The sequence below is a fragment of the Ylistrum balloti genome, unplaced genomic scaffold (genome assembly GCF_031769215.1).
Source record: "Ylistrum balloti isolate Yb309-2 unplaced genomic scaffold, AGI_CSIRO_Ybal_v1 Utg370016, whole genome shotgun sequence".
In the NCBI taxonomy this organism is placed as follows: Eukaryota; Metazoa; Mollusca; class Bivalvia; order Pectinida; family Pectinidae; genus Ylistrum; species Ylistrum balloti.
This window is the reverse complement of record NW_026782086.1, coordinates 35,073-54,039: the sequence shown is the minus strand read 5'-3', so window position 1 is coordinate 54,039 and position 18,967 is coordinate 35,073. Positions and strand designations below refer to the sequence as shown.

At 35.1% G+C, this 18,967-nt stretch overlaps 1 protein-coding gene across 1 annotated transcript; it reads left to right on the top strand.

Annotated features, from left to right (window-relative positions):
* Positions 1–8,692: 8,692 nt before the first annotated feature.
* LOC132548508 (glutamyl-tRNA(Gln) amidotransferase subunit A, mitochondrial-like) lies at positions 8,693–16,333 on the top strand. Its single transcript, XM_060212376.1, has 10 exons — positions 8,693–8,723; positions 9,874–10,036; positions 10,284–10,488; positions 10,987–11,253; positions 12,296–12,471; positions 13,315–13,430; positions 13,573–13,765; positions 14,530–14,647; positions 15,343–15,548; positions 16,015–16,333. The coding sequence occupies exons 1-10, from the start codon at positions 8,700–8,702 to the stop codon at positions 16,179–16,181; spliced, it is 1,635 nt and encodes a 544-aa protein (XP_060068359.1). The 5' UTR covers positions 8,693–8,699; the 3' UTR covers positions 16,182–16,333.
* The last annotated feature ends 2,634 nt before the right edge of the window (positions 16,334–18,967 follow it).

Below are 18,967 nucleotides of genomic sequence, written 5' to 3'. Positions count from 1 at the left end.
ACTTTCACTCGGTACACAACTGTCACGTGACGCCCACTTACTACACAAATGATATGTGGCATCAACATGCCACTTACTTTCCGGTGGATTGTACAAGTTCGTTTGATCCTGATCAGTCTCATTGAAATTAAATAGTGACCCTCATGAAATACTTGCAAGTCAAAATTAGCGGCATCCATTATCTGTATACATTTTGTTATTTTCATTTTCACCAAGCATGTTTTAAACCGATGTCGGCTTGCTCGCGAATAAAAACTGCCATTCGCTTCGTAATGTAGAAGAAAGCTATTGTCTAGAAATCTCTGTTATATATGGCGGTAAAGCTGGGAAATGGTATAAGGGAGTATAAGGCGAGGTAGGTACCTGGCACGTGCATATTGCCGTACCACGTGTAGTACAGGCCATAAGGTGTACACGTGTAAAACAGTTAGCTATAGGATCATTCTAGCATTGAACAGCGACAGGAGCAGTCAGTTTTTAAGATATCTAATAATTTATGACATGCATTAAAATATATATAAATATATCCTGTATCGATTGCATATCTGTAATTAGCTGAAGTATCAAGACATATACATGTAATTTATCCTTGTTTTTTTAAACCCTGGGTTTTATTGTGCACCACTTAGCAATACAAGGGTAGCTGTAGACCCTGTATATTATATTGTGTAACATGAAAAATCACAAATCTAATAAAATGCCGCTTATGAATCCGACAGACTAAACGTGAGACCAGCAAGCTAACTGTGAGTCCAACAGGCTAAATGTGAGACCAGCAGACTAAACTTGAGTTCAGCAGGCTAAATGTGAGACCAGCAGACTAAACTGGAGTTCAGAAGGCTAAATGTGAGACCAGCAGACTAAACTTGAGTTCGGCAGGCTAAATGTGAATCCTGCGGGCTAAACGTCAATCCGGCAGGCTAAACGTGAGTTCAGCAGGCTAAACGTGAGACCAGCAGACTAAACTTGAGTTCAGCAGGCTAAATGTGAATCCTGCGGGCTAAACGTCAATCCGGCAGGCTAAACGTGAGTTCAGCAGGCTAAATGTGAGTCCAGCAGGCTAAACGTGAGACCAGCAGACTAAACTTGAGTTCAGCAGGCTAAATGTGGATCCTGCAGACTATACGTGAATCCAGTACACTAAACGTGAATCCAGCAGGCTAAACCTGAGACCAGCAGACTAAACTTGAGTTCAGCAGGCTAAATGTGAGTCCAGCAGGCTAAACGTGAGACCAGCAGACTAAACTTGAGTTCAGCAGGCTAAATGTGAATCCTGCAGGCTAAACATACTTCACAATACGTCACGGTAAATCGGCTGATCACAATTTAGCCTTGTCAATGGATTCAGAATATTAGTAAAAGTGCGGTCAATGGATAAGCTGATATCTAAAAGAGGGGTTATGGGCTTAAGCGTATTCATTCTAGGATCTCAAGCTTCGTAATATTTCCCAGATTAAAAATGGTTTTGAGAACCCTTCGATTTCGAAGATGATCCTCACTACTGTTAAGTTTATGTTTGTGTATGTCATGTATTTATTGACCAAATACCTGGTCGCCTTCATTGATTGGGTTCACTTCTACATGCCAAGTTTCGTTGCTAAGACTCATTTTAAAAGTGCCAGCATGGATCACGCAACGACACAGCTGTGGACGTTTTGTTTGCATCTTTAATATCTGTGTCTACCAAAGTATGATTTAATTCCAAAATCCTGACATTTTTTTCTTATCTACAGTTCTTGCTAATATTTAGGTGAATTTATTGTTATGTGTAAATCTATTACGAGAAATTCTCAATGTTGTAGCATAGCTTGTATAATATGTACATGAGGGTCAGAAACTCATTAGAATGAAATTTATCTGTGTAAATTATAGTACGGTGCTGATCTCACGGAAGTTCCGGATGTGTTACACTGTCACAACAAACTGTGGTTTGTACAACGGAAATTCATCTGTATGTACACAGACAGTTATGTTATACTGTTATCACTACATCAGCTGATCACGTTTAGGTACGGTTTGTTCAGTGGCTATTTCTTCCTTACAGACGGGTTTACTTCATTTTATGGTTGTTATGTAGGTCTCCAAATACACGCACTTATGCGGATGTGTTGACAATAATTCTGGACCTCTCTTGTTTTGCACAGAAATTCCTTTTGACCGAGTTTCTATTACAGATTGTTTTCAGGTATTCTTATGTAAAGTAAAATAGAGTTATTCATTATTAGTAGTTGTTCTTATAGACAGTTGTTCGTTATGAGTGTTTGTTCTTTATAGACAGCTGTTCGTTATAAGTGTTTGTTCTTTATAGACAGCTGTTCGTTATGAGTAGTTGTTCTTTATAGACAGCTGTTCGTTATAAGTGTTTGTTCTTTATAGACAGCTGTTCGTTATAAGTGTTTGTTCTTTATAGACAGCTGTTCGTTATAAGTGTTTGTTCTTTATAGACAGCTGTTCGTTACAGGTAGTTGTTCATTCATATCAGAACATAGTAGTCGTTCGCCAAGAGTTACGTCCCCTTCACATCTCCGTCGTAACAGGCTTCCCATTAGAAAGATACGACATTTGGCATGTTTTTATTAAAGTTAAGGTACAAATGGTTGTTGCTACATCTATTACATTTCGTGACAACGACACAAGGATGTTTTATGCATGCTCCAGTAGTTATAATGAAAAGCAATCAAAGGAAACATCCGTAAAATTACTCGAGTTCATCTTGCAGCTTGCTGCTATTACAACGTGAAACACCATGGCGGACGAACGGGTTTCCCCAAGTTCAATATAGGTTGCTATAAATATTTATCCAATAAGCTATTACGCTCGATATGACGCATTAGGGATTTAATCCCATCTGTCAAATGAAATTGGTCAACAGAAAATCTATTTTAAGCCCGTAATTACCGGCATGACGATGCAGTGTTGATGCAAATAGACGCCTTCAGAAATAGTTCCGGGCCAAGGAAAAACGGACCAATGACAACAAAATTGAAACAGTAACTTTATTAACAACAATAAATTGACATTCCTTGTCAAATAAAGCATATATCAAAACTAGATATACATATATCCATTATCAAAAGCCATCACTCCACAACTATTTTTTTATTTAAAACGAAGTCAGCAACACTTGCATATTTATATGTAGCCACAATTTCTTGTCTAGATAATTAAGATAATAAAAATAATTTCGAAAAGTCCCTGTGATTTTGCTACTTCTGGTTATTAATTTTGTAAATATGCTTTTTTTTTCTCACATGATGTACAAAATATTGCCCCATTAGGATATTCTGACAAGGTGAAGTTAACGACGCCATCAAAAGACCATGGCTGCAATAGTAATAATGGTATTGACTTATCTGCAAATAAATTGGCAACCATACAACTTAATGCTAGAATCACTGTAATTCCTCCACCAGTATGAGTGATTTACATTATTCTGATAGTGTAACAAACAAGCTCTGTCCCGTCAGTTTATCCTAATAGGGATCTATGAAGGTATAATGGAATGCTGACAATATTCATATATTGAACAATCATTTTAATTTGTCACACGAAAAAAAAAAAAAAACAAGAGCCTGTTTCAGGTCACGAAATACGCCTGTGATTTTGTCTGACTATCACCTACACTATTTATGCTGTATATAATATATTGCATTTGTTTCAATGGTAATTGCGTAATACTTTGCAAAGTTATTGCACCGACATTGAAAAGGTTACAGACATTAATGGGCCGTAACTCTAAAAGTTGTGGATCAAAAATCATGGAAATCAAACTCAATCTAGCTTTGATTGTACTTAAGCTTGCAATGAAAGTTAAAAGAAATCTGTTAAGGCTTAATAAATTCCAAAATCGCTAGGACATTGAAATGTTTACGAACAGAGGGACATACGGACGGAAGATGGACGGATGGAAGACGAGAATACCATAATATGTCCTGTCATTTGACGGATGTATAAAATACATAAATATCAAACAAAAAAAAGAAGTAAATAAATGTAAAGATCATAAATCTAAAATAATAAGCAAAATCACTTGAGGTACGCATATTGTGCATAAAAATACATTGAAAAATTAATTTAAGATTAGAAACAAGAGGCCCATGGGCCTTATCGGTCACCTTAGAATCAATCACTTCACAAGCAATGGTAAGAACTGACAGTATTTCTGATATTGATTTACATTTATTATTAACAGCTAATAGTTGTCTGCTGTTTAAAGAATTATAAAAAAAATCATCACATGTTTTGTTTTTTATTTGTCTATTTCATTATATCTAGGAACATTTATCTTATAGTGATATAGTGACAGCTGTCAGTTGCTCACTTATTATGAGTCCATACTAGTTTATGGAGAAATTACTGAAATTAGCATGTCTATGTGTGCTTGATGATGAAGATAATGATGTTGACTGTGTCTAAGAATCTGCAGCATCCTTATGCATGGAAGTTAAAGTGTGTGAAGAAGCTGATAATGAGGATGTGTGATGCTGCTGTGTGATGCTGCTGATGTTGGTATATATGATGATGTTGAGGTGTGACGATGCTGATTTGGTATGTGATAATGCGGATGTGTAATGCTGCTGAAGTGTGATGATGCTAATGTTGATAGGTGACCATAATGATGCTGATGGTATGTGATGATGCTAATGTGTGACGAGGATGATGATTGTATATGATGACGTTGATGTCAGATGCTGATGTTGTTTGTATATGTAACAATGCTGGAGTGCTAGTATGGCTGCAAGTTATAAATATATGTTTAGAGTGATTGTGTTACATAGTGTCTATGATAGTTAAGATATAGTGTGCAACTCAAAATGCTGTGTGTTTAGTGGTGAAAATGATGCATGACTATACTCTGGAAGTGTGTGACGATGGGAGTTATAGACTGATAGTATATATGAATCTATTTATTCCTCATGTGTTTTTCGATAAATAAAAAATAAACAAATACATATAAATAAATAAAAATAAAATTGATATTATCCCTGTTAATAATTAACATTTAAAATTACTTTTGCTAAATGATTCTCTTGGCATGTTTAAATGGGTTAAAATTTCCCTTGCACCGGTTGCAGTGCGCTTCCATAAAATTCTACAACGATACTACGCGATCTCTAAAAACTACAGCTCAAGCACCATTTCATCAATTAAATAATATTAATATAATACAAAAAGAACTATTACTTACGCATAAGAACTCACCACAGTTCCCCTGTAAGCAATTTCTTTCCGTGAGGTGCGCGTAATACCCGCCATGCTTACATAAAAATAAAATCAAGTAGGAAAGCTCCGTGCGGGGAGGTAACTCTGCACGAACGTCAAAAATATTCTGATATGACAGGTAGTTGTTCATTACAGGTAGTCGTTCATTATAGGCAGTTGTTCATTACAGGTTGTTGTTCATTACAATTAGTTGTTCATTACAGCATTACAGGTAGTTGTTCATTGCAGGTTGTTGTTCATTACAGGTAGTCGTTCATTACAGGTAGTTGTTCATTACAGGTTGTTGTTCATTACAGGTAGTCGTTCATTACAGGTAGTTGTTCATTACAGGTTGTTGTTCATTACAGGTTGTTGTTCATTACAGGTAGTTGTTCATTACAGGTAGTTGTCCATTATAGGTAGTCGTTCATTACAGGTAGTTGTTCATTACAGGTAGTTATTCATTATAGGTAGTTGTTCATTATAGGTAGTTGTTCATTGGAGGAGCTTGTTCTTTATAGGTAGTTGTTCTTTATATACATTGTTTTATACAAATGTTCATTACAGGCAGTTGTTTTCATAGACAGTTGTTCTGACCCACTAATATGTTATTTATAAGCAGATGTTCATCATACAGGTAGTTGATATTGTAAACAGTGAAGTTTTTATGGATATTTGTTCACTGAAATAGTTATAATTTTGTATTGCCGGATAATATGTAAATATAGATTCAGAGTAGATGTATAAAACGTTTATATTGTAAACAAAACAACCCGTGTCTAGATAGCGGACTGTTTAACTTTCCTGTCTTGTCTGCCCACACACAATTTTTGTACGTTTCAGGTAAATGTATCGCGTCAGTGGATAACACATTTCAGTTAACACCAAACTATTATAGATAAATACACTTTTACTGAGTTAGACTATAATTACTATAGTTACGGTGAGTAGGCGAAACAGATACAGATGTCGTGACAGTTGTATACATAATGCCAACTCATACTGTATGTATTTCTGTTGTAAGTATATCTCCAAATCACAAAATATCATTATAACAACCTGTATCAATTACTTCAAGACTATGTGTCTAGAATTTAGTGAGCTCTAGTTTCAAACTGACAAGATAGACTAGTGACAGAAAATGCATATGAACAATTAAAAAACCCTGAAGGGCCGAATTGGACATGCGTATGCATTTTGTGTACATGTATTTCTTATGTTGTATAATGCATATTTACGAAGTAGATATATGAAAGTAATCATATCACAATTTTTAATGTATCTAGTGATAGACTCCGACTTTAACTATACACCAATACTTGACTGGACAAAAAAATATATACGAGCTTAGAAATTATTTGCACCCCTCCCCCTCCACTCCCCATAGTTCAATGTGTTCGACCCAACAGAATTTAGCCGGTACACGATGGATTTTAAAGAAAATCTCTTTTTGATTTACAAGCATATCAAACGGCTATTGAAGATTTGTTTCTAATTTACATAGTGACATTACCAAAATTGACAGAACAGACAGCCTCGTGGGAGTTACACATACCAGAACTGGGAACATTGTCACGTGATACCGACATTTAATAAGTATCACTTACATCAAAGTTTCTACAGTCAACAAAAATTCGTGTAGCTTGATAAAAGGAGAATGATACAACTTAATTTCCTCGTTAGAAAATGTAAACCTTTTAAGCCTATCTTTACACATCGTCTCCACGCATGACTAGATCTAATCTTGCCACTTACTCGAGAACATTAATGACACTTGAATGGTCACAAACCTCAAACGTGTAGTTGATGTTTCGTTAGCGATGACATGATCGTCGCCTCTTTATTAAGTAAAGTGGTATAACATGAGACATGAATCGACGTTTTTTCATACATTTTTTGTCTTTTACCGTTCAATACAATTTTGATGGATAAAAAATCTAAATTACAGTATGGTAATTTTCATCATCTCCTCCCCCTCCTCCTCCTCCTCCTCCTTCTTCTATTCAGCGTATTGACTACTGTTAACACCTGTAATAATTGGAAGTCCCATTAAAACCGTTACGTGAGTGCCTAAACTTTAGCACGTAAACTTTACATAACTGTTTTAAAAGTTCCGGTAGTATTGTCTGTCGAACATTTGCGGATTTTTCAAATCGCAGTTCAATGAACGATATGTAGTATAACACTTGTATACTCTGTTATCAAACCTGTTACTTATGTTTCTATTTGTATCTAGTAATTTTAATCATCCTGTTGTTATTATTATACATAATTCATAATATATTTCTCATTGTCCTGTGGGTGAGAAATGAAATGAATTGAATTGTTTATCTACGATCTAGCCATGTACAAACTCAAAAAATAATTTACTAATTAAAAAATAATCATGACTTAACCTTTGTCACCGGGTTATTTAAGGACCCGCGTGACCAATTAAGTACTACTAAAATGTCTTTTGCCGCATGGAAGACCTTTCGTCCGGGCAGGAACTCTTTCTAGATTGGATCCATTGCGCCACCACTTCTGTCCTTTCACGACAAACACACATAACTGTATGAAATCACCATTAGGTATACCCTGTAGCGTCAGACACGTCTAAATTTCATATTCAACAATAAACATTTTCAAATGAGATCATGACGTGGACAGTGACATAAGCAGTCTTTATGCATCAATATGAGGTCTAAACAGACACCTAAATATAACAATCTTAGATACGTCTCTGATCCGAAGGGTCCTGATTGTCTGTCCGTGATCGGGTTTTGTCTTCGTTGTAGTTGATCAAAATGATATCGTGGATTGATAGTCAGAACCCTTCGGATTACGTCTACCTTTACTGTTTCTCTTAAAACAAGTTTTCCCTTCAGCTGTCGAGATGGTGAGAGCTTGGATGAAACCCCTTATTATGATTGACTGCGACATAGTTTGAGGAAACAAACAAGGTTATTACCATTTAGAAACGGAAAATTCACAATTTACGTAAACTGAAATGACCATGTTTATCATACAACCTATAGTTGAAAGTTGTCACAGTTATGAATAGGTTGCGTTGGACGTTTATTTATGCACATACTATACAGTCATAATCTGTATTAATACTTCCCTGGTTTATGTAAAAGCGTATAATATTATTTTTTACAATTAATCCAATGGACTAGGTTGAAAATTTCTATTTAAAAAAAAACAATGTCAATATTCACTTTTATCATTATGTTTTACTATATGTATATCCGCATTTCAGGGACAGAACTTTTCGGTGTACCAATGGACATGCATTATGCATTGAAAATAATATGATTATGTTGGAGCTATATCACACTATAAGACGATTATGCATAATTACCAAGCCTATCACTAGTCTAAGATGCCATAAGTAAAGGAAGATACTATGGTAGAGCCTTTACCAGGCACGTTAATTACTTTACATCATAAATAATAAATCCTCCCCTACTTTCAATGCGCATGCGTATTGTTATACCGATATCAACATCCTGACCATGCTGTCGCTGTCACTGAAGGAGGTAAGGCGACCAAATGGCTATACGTTAAATGCATTTTGGGTAGCTTAGAAGCATTCACTGTTTATTAATTTCCAACAAATATCAGAAATCAAGGGTTCCATTCCCTGAACAGACTTGAAAAGAATAATGGGGTCACCTACCCGACCTTGTGCTGTTGTGAATTTCCTCCGATTACTCCGGTTTCCTCACACAATAAGAGAATATGACTACACTACAGTAAAGGCATATTTTAAAGAAATCATCAGTCCATCACCGGGAACCGTTGTTAGGTCTGTCTTTTCCTCCGTCCGTCTTTCTATAGCTTTTCCGGCTCTTATCTCCTACTCTACAGATACTTGTCACTGGAACTTCACGCCGGGGCTCTGGACAGACTCGTCTGCTACATACTACTAATACTACTCTTACTACTGCACACTACGACTTAATTCGTGGTTTACGGGTATACGTAGAGGGAAAGGGGGGGGGGGAGCATTAAGAATTGAACTTGTTTGGAAGAGATAACGTCTAATATTGTCCAAGGATCTCTTAAAACAGAAGTTTGACTGATCTCTCTGTATGCTTAATTATTATTGTGCGACATGTAGCAGTGTTTGCTTAACTGAAATTTGTTTTAACAGTGCTTTTTTCACTACATTAGGGATGGGGCCCACGACTTTGAATTTGGGAAAAAAATGTGACAAAATATCAAATTAGAAAAGATAATAAAACACACGGATATTCAAATTTTTCTTTGCTGAAGTGAATACACACCAAGGGCCGATTGCCAACAAATCCGTCAGTGGATAGCATCAAGCAGAATGTTTACTATTTCTTAAACTAATGTATAAATGTTTTTTTCATAGGAATATGGCCCATATTTGACTCCATATTCTGCTGATAAAAAAAGAAAGAAGTAGTGCTTTTAAATGCCAAACTGGTGACCAGTCTTGATAAAAACTATTTTTATCTTTTGTTTGCATTGATTTTAATGTGTGTTGAACTTCTATACAGTATTTACTATGCTGGTGTATTTGTTTCTTGGAAACTTATATTTTGCAAAAAAGATATGTATGATTTGTTGTTTTGAAGACACTTTTAGTTTGGACAAGGAACTTGAAATGGTACTAAAATCCTTTCTATAAAATCTGTTTTTTGTTGAATGTACATGTAGGCACTGAGTCGCCTGAAGGATGGAAGTTTATCAGCAAAAGAACTTTGTGAGAAATGTATTGACAGAGCTATCAAAACAAGGGAGCTTAATGCCATTATCACACCAACATACAGCCAGGCTAGGAAACAGGCTGAGGTGGCAGCCCAAACATGGTCAAGGACAGGTATGCAGTAAATGAGATGAGGCTAACTTATTTTATGTACCTGGTATAAGAATACTGTTTGCTTAAATGGAATATGTAGTATAACTCTATAAAGTAGGCTTTCTGAAGGACTTTAATATGTAATATACACATTTATCATGAAAAAAATTGCTGCTTTCTTGTAATTTATTAAGTATCTGTACTCTGATAATATTTTCCTCATAAAGCTCTAGTTAGTTTATTTGTAAGTTCACCTTTGAACTCACAGGCAAATCTACCTCATCAACCAGGAAGCTTGAGGGACTTCCCATCGTAGTGAAAGACAATTTCTGTACAAATGGTATACGTACCACCTGCGCTTCACACATGTTAGAGAACTATGTACCTCCCTACAATGCGACAGTGGTTCAACGACTCCTTGACCAAGGGGCAGTACTCATGGGCAAGAGCAATATGGATGAATATGGAATGGGGTAAAGCATTGGTTGTTGTTCTACTAAATTACAAATCAGTATGACTTGATGATAACTTCATACACATGTCAAGTTTAAAGATGTAACTCACTGTACTTATATACCCAAATGGCATCAGAGTCTGTTGAAATGATATCTTTTTCAACCATCGAAGCATCATAATTCATTTCCAGCAATGGGGTAAGGTCTATCAATAATCCTTTGCTGCCAGAAAAGACCTTTGGGCGCCTTTACCTCTTGCCATATGCATGTGCCTTTGGACTTTCCTCACACTATTCCCAGTTAAGCGACTCTTGACACACCTACACGCATGCAAATGCTTCTTGTAAATTGATTTGCTAAGCTATTGCATTTAATTAATTTGAAATTCCTTTGGTTTTAATTTACATGAAAGAAGTGAATTTTGACATTATTAGGTGTTAGCCAAGTTACTATTTGTAAAATTTTAGAGAACTGTCGGTATTTTAGACAATATTTTGTGTTTGCCTCCTTCTACAGGTCTGGTAGTCTAGACAGCATATTTGGCCCAGTGAGAAATCCCTGGAAATATAACTTTACAAATACACAGGCATCTGAAGGGATCTCTGGTCCAGCTGCACGGCAACAGTCTTGTGGAAAGACCGTAAGTACAAGAGAATTCCATAGGTCTGTACATCCAGGGACAGAGGATGGCAACCCTGGGATCCAGGAAGAGGGAGAGTGGCATGTCGCTGGAGGTAGCTCAGGGGGTAGTGCAGTTGCTGTAGCATCTGGAATGTGTTTTGGGTAAGGTTATCCCTTTAAGTCAAGGAAGGGAAAGTAACTCACCTTTCAACTATTTAAAATTAATCAGGATGAAACTTTATTTCATATTTTCTATAAACATAACAATACAAATAAAATGTGTGATACAAACTTGTACATTTTATAAATTAACCTGTGTAATAAGTCTACAAATAGATGTCTTACTTTTGCAGTGCTGTGCATAATCAGTCATCATGCTGTTTGTAGGTAGGACATAAGTACATGTGTACTTGTTTCAATGCTCTGTGGTCTGTCATAAAAAGTACATGTCATGATATGTGCCTGTTTCAGTGGTCCGTGAACAGACATTAAGTACATGTGTACTTATTTCATTTCTCAAAGGTCTTACATTAAGTGCACATGTACCTGTTTCAGTGCTCTGTGGTCAGTGGTTAAGTACATTTGTACCTGTTTTAGAGTTCTGTGAAGAATGTAAAACGTGTTAACTTTCAGAAGTTGGGTGTTCTTGCTCGGGCAAAAGCCTGAGCTAGCGGGGGTCCTGCCAGTGGATACTAGCCTCTCTCTTGTCTGGCCTCTGCTCTTCCCTTCAGGAACTGATACCTACTGGCTAGAAATGTGGTCGTATATATACTAGCCATGTTAATTAACTGATAAAGTTCTTTTACACATTATCTAACAGGTAAACAAGGATTGAATAATACATAAGTTATTGATATGGATTTGCACACATAAATGGCAATAGATTCGGCTGTTTACAACAAGATAAAATTACACTGACCATCATACAAACTGCTTAGATAGGCTACAGGTAATGACTTATATATATAATCAGGGAACAAATTTATACATGAACATGTGTAGTAGATCAGCAACGACAGAATGCCTCTGGACACTGGTCAATACATAATTGTTCACAATAGATGTCAGAACACTTAACAAAGATGGATACATCATGATGAAACATCTGACTTATGTCTAGCACAATTTTGAATAATTCAATCTTACATATTAACTTTTAATAATTCATGTGGTCAGATATTAAGTACTTTTGTACCTGTTTCAGAGCTCTAGGGTCTGACACAGGTGGGTCTACACGTAACCCGTCATCCTACTGTGGAATAGTGGGGCTGAAGTCTTCCTATGGCCTGCTATCTAGACATGGATTGATCCCACTTGTCAATTCACTAGAAGTCCCAGGTATCATGGCCAGGTCGGTGGATGACGTCAATACACTACAGAGTAAGTAGGACCTTAAATTTTTTGGACATTTTGACTCTTATGTCCCTGATATAAAGCTCCTGTAAATAGTCTATATATTTGTATTGTGTTCTCCCATTTGCCAATTCATCCGTCCTTTCATTCATCCCTTCCCCGTTTCTTATTTAAACTCTCCTATACTACTTGTCTCTGGCACTTCATGTGTGGGGCATGGATTCACCTTAGTGAGGTGATGTGTCATGTATCAAAATTAGGTCACTCTGACCTTCATTTGGACCTTTGACTTGCATTGAAATAAAGTTTGACCAGGCTTAAACTCCTACACTACTAGTCTTTGGAACTTCTTACTTAGTGCATTGGTTCATCTTTAGTACGTTATCATATGCAGAAAGGGACTGTAATTCACCAAGTTGTTCTTTTATTATAAAATTAAATGTCTTGAAAATAAATTAACTTTACTGTAAAGATTTTTTATATGGTGAATGTAACAAGTCAAAAAAATCTACTGATGAGTTTTTTTTTAAAGAAGTGACCCATTAAAGCTGGAACAAATACATTCAAAGTGCAAAGGCCACAATGGCCAAGTAGTTATGGTGTCTGACTATGTTTATGGCTAGCCTCACACCTCTGGGTCGCAGTTCAAGTCCAGATACTGGCTGTAGGTCAATGGTTTTTGTCCTAGAACTCTGCCTTTCTTCCACTACTTAAACATAAAGTAACAATAAACCATATATTCATGGTATATCTGTCAGATAAAACATTACAATTTATAAACAGATATTACTATTGTATTGATGGGGTCCGTGTTCTGTCCAGTATACATATTAAATGTTGTTTCCTGAATAGCAAGTTAAATGTTTACAGATATCATGGCTGGTGTAGATGAATATGATTCAACCACACTGACAGATGAACGCTTCAAAACTTCTGACCTTCCAGAAGATATAGATGTTAAACATTTACACATAGGCATCCCAAAGGTATGAAAATCCTATTTTACACTATCTTGTGGTATAAGGTATACACTGAGGTTGTTTTCTTGTAAATTGAATGAATGAATAGATAAATGTACATATAAAGAAGTAATTAGGATTACTCTGTAAAGCCTCTGTATTGTTACAGGAATACCACGCCCCTGGTCTCTCTCCTGAAGTGTTAGATGCATGGAGGCATGCAGCAGACATGTTTGAGCGTGCAGGAGCAAAGGTGACAGAAGTTTCACTGCCCCACACCCAGTACTCAATACTGTGCTACATTGTACTCTGTTGCTGTGAAGTTGCCTCTAACATGGCCAGATTTGATGGAATTGAATATGGTATGATATATAGGAACCACTGCTTTATATAAAGTGACTTTTTATCACATTTAGTGAGACAACGGGTACAATGTTCTTCTCCATGAAATATTAGAAGTGTGAAGGCATTCATGTATAGATAACAAAACACTTTATTGTAATGGAGTAGAAGTTTTATATACAGGTTGCCTTACTAGTCTCGGCTAATGGAATATTTCCATATAGTAGCAGTATCTGGCTAGAGATGAAAGGGTCGCTAGTTCAAATTCCAGCGGTGTCTTCCTATTACAGTGGCATATGAATTTGAACTAAAAAGGATGTGCATTATCTGCAATCTTTCGGATTATGCCATATTGTATCATTGAAGGGAAATTTTAGATAAAAAAAACTACAAGAGATGTTTTTGGTTTTGATCTTTTTTCTGTTAAATTGCTTTATTATTATCAAAACTTTAATTTATGATTATAAAAGTTTTTGCTGTAAACTTCTAATCCTTCCATTTAATCATTAAATGGTCATCAGATTGTATTTATTGTCAATATGAATGCAACTTGCATGACAGTTCATTAGACATCATGATTATTTATTGGTAACCCAGATGGAGGGATTTTGTAAAGTAAAGAGTATACAGAAAGAAAATACTGATGTAGGGTTTGTAAAAATTCACAATAGAATGTAAATATCCACTACAACAGGAAACCATTTAGATTTTTTTATATCAAGTCACACCTGAAACATTTCTTTTGAAGTAAAAGCTGAAAACTGCAGGCATGCTTAATTGACAGGTCACCGGGGACAACATGAACTCTCAACAGAACAATTGTATGCCACATCTCGACATGAGGGGTTCAATGAAGTTGTTCGAGGCAGAATATTTGCTGGAAATTATTTCCTCTTAAGAAGGTATTGTATATCTCTTTATTTTTGATACCTTCAGCATTGAAGTTATTGTGATAGAAACTTGGACTGCGAGTTGCTTTTGTATTTAGCTCAGCAACAGCAGATAATGATTTTTCTCATATTTCATATATAAGTTTTTCTTGGTCTCTAGTTGTGCCAATACACGGTAAGCAAAATAAAATGGCTAACAGGTGGCCGTCTTAAATTTTGACTACGAAAGATTGTTATTACTTTTTCTAGAGAAGAACTGGATGTATCTATCTTGTTTCACCTGTAAGTTTCTCATGGTCCCTAGTCATGTTGGTTTCATTTTGGAACAGATCAGAAAAACAACCATGGCCGCCATTTTGGATTTTGATGATGAATGTTTGTTATTGCTATTTCTTGAGAAGTTCTGGATGAAACTTTCCCAAATTTCATCTGTAGGCTCTCCTTGGTTCTTAGTTTTTGTTTTGTTTATTCTGCTCTAACATGCCTCTATTATTTATCCTTTAAAATGGTGGGATGTAAAGTGGTATGTATTGCAGCCTCGATAATTTTAAGTACAAGTGACTTTTAAACAATTATAAGTAATAAATCAGTGTCATATATCATTTTGTGACATTATTTCTTCAATAACAATACAATGGAATATGTAATCTCCTTGATTGAATTATAAACTTGACCTTTTTGTTGAAGATTTTTTTATTTGTTTGTAGAAACTATGAACAATACTTTCTGAAAGCTCAGCGTGTTCGTCGTCTGATCAATGATGACTTCAGGCGTGTGTTTGGTGATGGAGTTGATCTCCTCCTCACCCCTACAACACTGACAGATGCACCAAGTTATAACTGGTTTTCTGCGGCGGATAATAGGACCCGCAACGAGGAGCAGGATATCTTCACACAGCCCATCAATATGGCTGGTACAATTTTCTTTTGTCGTTTCGTAATGCCAAATCGATAACAGTCCTATTAAAACAAGGATTTTGAATTAAAAAAAAATCGGGGAAAAAAGCTGCCTATATAACAGGATATCATGATATAAATATTTGATCAATTCATAATGTAACTTACATTTGGTTACTAGCTACAGACATACCATAACTTTTTACATTAGAAATTTGCTTCTATGGTAACAATTGTTTTATTTTCACACTTAGCCAATCAATCAGCTTGCCTTTATATATTTTAGCAAGAGGCTGCCACATATTACATTATTTGGAAAGAAATAAATTAAATAAAATTTTTCAGCATTTATGGAAGATCTATTTGATCCCACTTGTGAAATGAAATTAATTGAAATAGACTAAAGATATCTAATCAAAAGAAACTCACGAAATTTATCTGTAGTTGATAAAGAATGATATACCAAATTGTGAATATTTGCAGGAATACCAGCTGTGACTGTACCTGCTGGCTTGACCACACAGGGACTGCCCATTGGTCTTCAGTTCATAGGTCAAATGTTCAAGGACAAGGAAATGCTGACTGTTGCTAAGTGGTTTGAACAGCAGGTTCAATTTCAATATCTAAATCTGGATGATTTAGATGTTTGAAATGACAAAAATGTGACAAAGGAGAAATGCAGATGTGTTCAGATTTCAAGAGGACCTGGATATGGTTGTTTTCATTTGTTTGAGTATTAAATATTGAACAGAAATTTCATATCTTTCTCATTTATTCTTCAGTAGGTCAGAGAAAATTTATGTTTACCATTCCACAAATATTCCCCCCCCCCTTGCCTGCCAAATAAAGCACATTCATTCCTTGTTCTACTGACAAGATTGTGAAATTTTCAGATTCATCGTAATAATTCTCTACTCTTGGTAATATGGGCTTCTTTTCATCCCTAATTGATCTTTTCCAGCAGTGGCATCAACAGTTGTGTTAAACACCAAATTGTTCAATTAAATCAAAGGTGCTATCATCACCTAACCTGCAGGGTTACATAAGCAACAGCATTTTAGTACATGTTTTCAGCTTTTAATATATAATTGACATAAATTTCTTCTCTTATCTCAGTGTAGTTTTATTTCTCTAAAAGGAAATTTGAAACCAAACCTAGAATATGCATACGTCCTTGTATGGTCACTCAGATTCTGCTCAGTTTCTGAATTTCACCTACAGTTTACATTTTATTGGACTTTGTTAATTAATTGTGCCGTGTTAAAGTTTAGTCCTACATTGAGGTTAATTTCTCTAGTACATCTGCTGTGATTCGGTGTAAAACTATATCTAAATTATCTTCCTTTAGTGTTTTTATCATTTTTATTCGGGAAAAAGAGACATTAATTTTGAGATATTGAGAAGTATATATACAAATCTTCAGAAATTCGTTTGTGGCGATTAGAACAATAAAAACATTTGGTTTATTCTGATGACAGGGACACACAACACCTATAATTAGGTGCATTTTTTGTATCACTCTAGCATGGTATTATCTGTGTAGTTTGTGAATTGTGCATACACACAAATGTCAATTACTGAAGGACTATGGTTATGTACTAAAACCGACCTCTCTTTTTCTGTCATGCAGATCAATGATTTTGTTACAGAAGGCCAATGACATAAGACGTTTTTATTTAAATATGATTGCATGTAACTGAATGTTTCAGGTTTTTTTTCCAATTTCACTGATTCATATATGTAGGTAATTTTCAACTTCTGTTCTAGTGTATATAATAATTTTGCAATGAAACTGACCTCCTCCAAGCTGATATTGGGTTGCCATGCTGCCTAAATAAAATTTGGCAATTAAGATCAATTTCCTTTGAGGCAGTTAAACCATGAAAGAACCTTCATTGTTCATGTAAATGTTGAATGTGATTTAAAGTTTGAGCTCTCCAGGTAAGGTGAGCTAAAAGCCAATATTCTATAACATTTGTGATGTACCTGTTGCTGTACTCCATCAGCTTGTGTGGACACTGGCCCTTGTTCATTGCCACTGACTGCTGGTCGATGGCTATAAATAAATCTATACTGTCTCTTATTGAAAAGTTCATTTTCAAAACTTTGCTAAGAACAACAACAACGGAAATTTATGTAAATTTTTTAATAGAGCACAAACAGTATAATCACAGAATGTAACAGTCATAGAGATCACAACGATATCTACAGATATTTCAACAGTGTATTGGTCCACAAAACTCTATTTATCCACAAGAAAAATTGCATTTTTTCCATCAATTTATACTTTGTGATATTTTTTATACAAACATTTGCAAAAATGATTTTGAGTTGGAAGATGCGGAACATATACTTTCACATTAACTAAATTCAGTAACATATTATCATTATGAATATTATTATTTCATAATGATTGATAATACATTAATGTTATCATGGAATTCTTGATCACTTTGATAATTTGAATCATAAATTGCAAGCTAAACTGTTCCATATGACTAAACTTTTTTGTTTTTAAAACAAAACAAGTCCCTACAACCTTTGATTCAGCATATCAAAAGATGGAATTCTAAGAGAAACAACAATGAACTAGTATTGTGTAGAACTGACGAACACACAGATAAATTAATTTTGATGGTGAGATATTATATACATGTTGATGATAAACCATTGATATGTTAAAAAAGAAAAAATCTAATTAACGGTAATTACAGTATCTATTTGCATTTATCTATAGCACACTTGTGATAACACAATTCGTGAGTAAAGTTTTTATTTAATATTGCGGTTGTTGTAAATGAAAATAAATATTGAAAATTGCAATAGTCTTGTATAATAGGTGATGTATAAAGTTTCTATATATAACTTATCTACTTACATATATACATGTATTAGCTAATAGACACTGGTTTAATAGCTAACAGGACTTGTGTTCAAGATGCAATATTGTATAGTTGTTTACATTGTAAGTAAGGATGCTCCATTAAGACAAGGCATATTAAAGCTGTTGATATTCCTGTGACAGTCTTTCTGGCACTGTATTTTAATGCATTGCTGTCTTAAGATACAAGTACATATTTGTGTAAATACTGGGTAACTGCACCAGATATAAAACAGTGGATTAAAAAAAAAACAGAAATTTTGACATCAGAGGAATTTAAATGCAGATATTAGTAATCTTTTGATCATTGAGATAAAATCATGTCCAGTGTCCAGTATATCTAAACTTGATAAGATTCTGCTTAAACCAACAAACAAGATCTACCATCAGGATATTTCTTGGAACATTTGTTGTCAAGCTAGTTCAATCAGACAGACATGGAGGTTTCCACTGCCTTTGTAACCATGTGGTAAATGCATTTATCACTAGGGAGCACTGTCTTTGAACATGTACACAATTTATAATCATGTCTTCAGACTTCTGGTTATTGGATAG

What these genes read in the sequence shown, in the direction of transcription:
- LOC132548508 (XM_060212376.1), top strand. Translation starts at nt 8,700, where the DNA reads ATGCTGTCGCTGTCACTGAAGGAG. An exon ending in TGTCGCTGTCACTGAAGGAG is followed by an intron (nt 8,724 to 9,873) that starts GTAAGGCGACCA and finishes ATGTACATGTAG; the next exon opens with GCACTGAGTCGCCTGAAGGA. An exon ending in TGACGTCAATACACTACAGA is followed by an intron (nt 12,472 to 13,314) that starts GTAAGTAGGACC and finishes AAATGTTTACAG; the next exon opens with ATATCATGGCTGGTGTAGAT.